The 3,801-nt window shown below is 52.6% G+C and overlaps 1 protein-coding gene across 1 annotated transcript in view; it reads right to left on the bottom strand.

The window, feature by feature from the left end:
- Window positions 1-2,229: 2,229 nt before the first annotated feature.
- The window catches only part of LOC109301795 (homeobox protein Hox-B1-like), a 2,687-nt gene continuing 1,115 nt past the window's right edge, over window positions 2,230-3,801 (bottom strand). Inside the window, exon 2 of the mRNA XM_019523019.1 lies at window positions 2,230-3,720. Coding sequence (XP_019378564.1) covers window positions 3,395-3,720 — 326 coding nt within the window. The 3' untranslated portion in view covers window positions 2,230-3,394. The remainder of the gene's footprint in view (window positions 3,721-3,801) is intronic.

Below are 3,801 nucleotides of genomic sequence, written 5' to 3'. Positions count from 1 at the left end.
TATATATATATATATATATACACATAATACAACTATGTATATATAAGCTTATATAAATACAGATCTTTTTCTCCAGATGTAGAGATATATTTGCATGGATGTAGAGGTGATTAGATGAATATAAAGAAATATGCACAATTATTTACATGAGGATATGTGTATATTAATATGATATACATATAGAATGGAGGGAAATTGGATCTGGAGAGCTCATCTGATTAACCCCTGTCCCAAAACAAGATCAGCTATGCTTACACATCTCTGTATATGTCTATACACACATACACACTGATAGTAAGGTACATATCATGCCTATACATCTCATGGAAGACAACTATATAATATTATATGTAACATGCTCTTTTATACATAATATATATATATTATGCTTGTGTGCTGGAGAGATGTGTCTGTCAAACATACTAAATTACTCCCACTACCTTGTTATGGTAACCTAGGAGTGCTGGTCCAGAAACTGAGAGGGGCAAGGATTTCTTTTACTGGATTAACTGTGTAGTGTTAGACGTGCTTTCCAACATAAGACATTCTTCTTCACCTTGCATTCAAAAGCTTGCCTAACTCTATCCCAGCGACCCAGTTATCTAATAAAAGATGTCACCCTAAGACATCCTTTCCTTCCACTACCTTGGGCTGCTAAACTGCCTTAAGAGGTGCCTCCTTTCCAGCCAGGAGTCTGGGTCTCTTTGCTCTAAGGAAAACAAGCTGAAGTGTGAGAAAGCTGAGGGGAAAGTCACAACGTGTGTGCTGATGCCCTCAGCCCGCTGGAGAAGTCAGGCAAGCGCGGGGGCAGGAAGACTGAGGCGGTCTCCAGGGACCGGGCCACTTCTTCGGGGCTTTGCACCGGCCGCGGCGTCGGGGGCCCGGCACTACGGACTTTTCCGGCGGCTCTTTTGAGTTTCAAATGGGAGGCTCCATGGCCTTTGTTAAAGATATCCGTCCTTCCACCCAGATGCCCATCCCTAGCCCCACATCCCCCAGCATCCCTCCCCGCCCCCTCCACCTCCCTGTTTTGATCACTGCAGCCCTTCCTTCCGTCCTTGTGTCCCAGCGGCAGCCCCCCGCGACGCGGCTCCAGACTGAGCGTGGGCGCTTCGCCCTGCCGCAGGAGCCGGACCACTGCGACGCGCTGGGCCGCCCAGGGGCCACGAGATGCCCTCTTGAAGCTCGTCGGCGGTGCGACCGGGACCCAGGGGCACGTGATCGCTGGGGCAATGATCACTGGGGGCTCGGGAGGTCCTGGCTTCGAGAGAGTCATAAAGGTCTTCAGCACTGCCACCTGTCTTCGCTGCCAGTCTGTCTGCCTGCCTGCCCCGAGCATCCTAAGCCTCGCACCCGTCTCCATTTGCCCTATGACATCCTCAGCCTCGCACCCTTCCCCCTCTCCCTGCCTTGTGGGACCGGCCGGCCCCTGGAGCTCTCTGCGAGAGCCCGAGATGCCTCTTGCCCCCTGTCCCGGTGCGGGGAGGGTCTTTTCCCGGGGGAAGGACCGGGATCTGCCTCCCCAAGGGCCAGCAGGTAGCTGGCTGAACCCCCTACCCACCCAGCCCCAAGCAGGGAGGGACTCGGATCCGCCTGCGGCCCGGGCAGTCCCCCTCCTGTGGACTTGTTTAGCAACCCCAGAGGCGTTTTGAGGTAAAAAGGTCAGAGCTATACCCCGACTGCTCCCCTCCCCCGCCAAAGCACCGCGACTTTACAAGGAAGGGTCCCACCGCCGCGGACAAGCAGTCTGCCCCGGGCTGGGAGGAGAGGGGGGACCAGGATCAGGACACCCCCCCACACACACACACACTGCTTCGGGATAAGCAGCCGGTCCTGGGATCCAAAAATCCCTGCACCTGGGGTTTCTGCTCCAAGCAGCGGTGTCAGATCAGCCCCCCAAAGCCCCTCAAACCCTTTCCTCTTGCGGATGGATCTATTTCAGGGGCATTGCGAAAGTGTCTTAAAAATGCGAGTGGTGGCGGCCCTGTCCCTTTGGAAGTGGGGGGATGCTCGTCCTGGGCACCGCGGGACCTGATCCCGCCTCTGGTGGAGTCAAGAGGAGGCTAGAGGCAGGGAGGACACCGGGCCCATCGCTTGAAAGCCTTAACAAGAACAAGAAGCCCCCTGGCTTCCCCCTCCCTCACAACGCCTTCCCCCACAACCCCAGCCCCGCGCCCTTGCTGGGGGTGAGAGATTTCCCATGCCACTTAAACCAACAGGACTAGGGGATGAAAAAAGTAAACTTTATTAGTCTTGAGGTAGCTTCATTTCAAAATACAGAGCAGAAAAGAGCGGTGAGAGGGAAATCCCGATAGAAAACACTAGTTCTTTTCCCTCGCTGTCATTTTCTCCTTAAAAAAAAAGAATACATCTAAAAGAAACTCAACTCTGTTCCTCCCCCCCCCCAAGTTTTTAGATTTGTTTTATCCTAAAGCTTGTTGCAGGGGAGAAAAAACGGTTTTTATTTTCTAGGGTTAAATAGCATTTTGATCGGCCTCGCTCAAATCTGAAGGGGGGCGGGGGAGGGATTCCTGTGCTACTTTCCTTTAAGAATTAAGGCTCTTAAACATATAATAAATATATTTTAACCCATCAGTAGAAATGGGCAGGCCGATAGCTCATAAAGGTCCACTCTGCAGCTTTTTGGGAGCTTCCACACTCCCGGACAGAACAGACTACAACGAGTACCCTGAGGTCAAACTTCTTCTTGGCTGGGGTGTGTGTGTATAACGCAAGGCATCTGAACAGCGTGTGAACCCTGTAAGACAGCAATAGTGCAAAAGGAGAGGGGAGGATTTGTGTGTGTGTGTTTCTGTGTCTGTTTGCAAAGGCCTCTCCATTATTAATAATATCTAGATCTCACTCCAACATATACACAATTTAAAGGGCGGGGGGGACTTTTTACAATCCTATGGGAGGAAAAGCCACGAAAAAAAATTACATCAAGCAACATCTTGCAGACAAAAGTCATTGTGCACCATTTTGTTTGAATGGGGATAGCTAAATTCGCTTCTGAGTTTCTCTGGTTGAAAGTGCAGCCCCCAAGTATCTGGGGGGGGGGAACGTCCCTGAGACGAACGGGTCAGGCTAAGAAATGTCCGGCAAAAACACAGCCGCTCCTTTGGAGGTCCAGATGCTTGCAGAATGGTCTCATAAATTAAGAGAAGGGAAGAGAGAAGGAAAAAAAAAGCAGGCAGGATGATTTGACATCACACTTAAGTGAAGCAGTTCTTGCAAAAAAAAGGCACCAGTCGGAGCAGTGTGCGTGTGTGTGTCTGTTCCCTACTTTACACAGATCTGTGAGCTCTTCTGCTTGGCATGGAGCAGCTGCCTCTGGAAGGCGGACAAAGTGGCGTGCGGGGACCGTGTCTTCCTGCTCCTCCTCGGCGTCCTTTCAGGAGGACACCGAGTTGGGAGAGGCCTCAGGTGAAGTGGAGCTGGACTGGTCCGAGGCTTCCCCCGCTTCCTTGGCAGCCCTGGGGGGCGCCGCGGGGGCGAGTCCTTCCTTCTCCCTCTTCTTCTGCTTCATCCTCCTGTTCTGGAACCAGATCTTGACCTGGGTCTCGTTGAGCTCCAGGGTGGCGGCGATCTCCACCCGCCGGGCCCGCGTCAGGTACTTGTTGAAGTGGAACTCCTTCTCCAGCTCCGTCAGCTGCTTGGTGGTGAAGTTGGTCCGGATGGTGTTGGCCTGGCCGACCACCCCGTACTTGGACACTTTAGCTGTGAAGGAGCCAAGGACACACGACAAGGAAGCAGCAGCCGCGCGTAACTCACTCCTTACAGCCAAGGGGGGGGGGGGGG

Source organism: Gavialis gangeticus, unplaced genomic scaffold (genome assembly GCF_001723915.1).
Source record: "Gavialis gangeticus isolate Ggan-Ray unplaced genomic scaffold, GavGan_comp1, whole genome shotgun sequence".
Classification (NCBI taxonomy): Eukaryota; Metazoa; Chordata; order Crocodylia; family Gavialidae; genus Gavialis; species Gavialis gangeticus.
The sequence above is the reverse complement of the archived record's forward strand: the minus strand, read 5'-3'. Positions and strand labels throughout refer to the sequence as shown.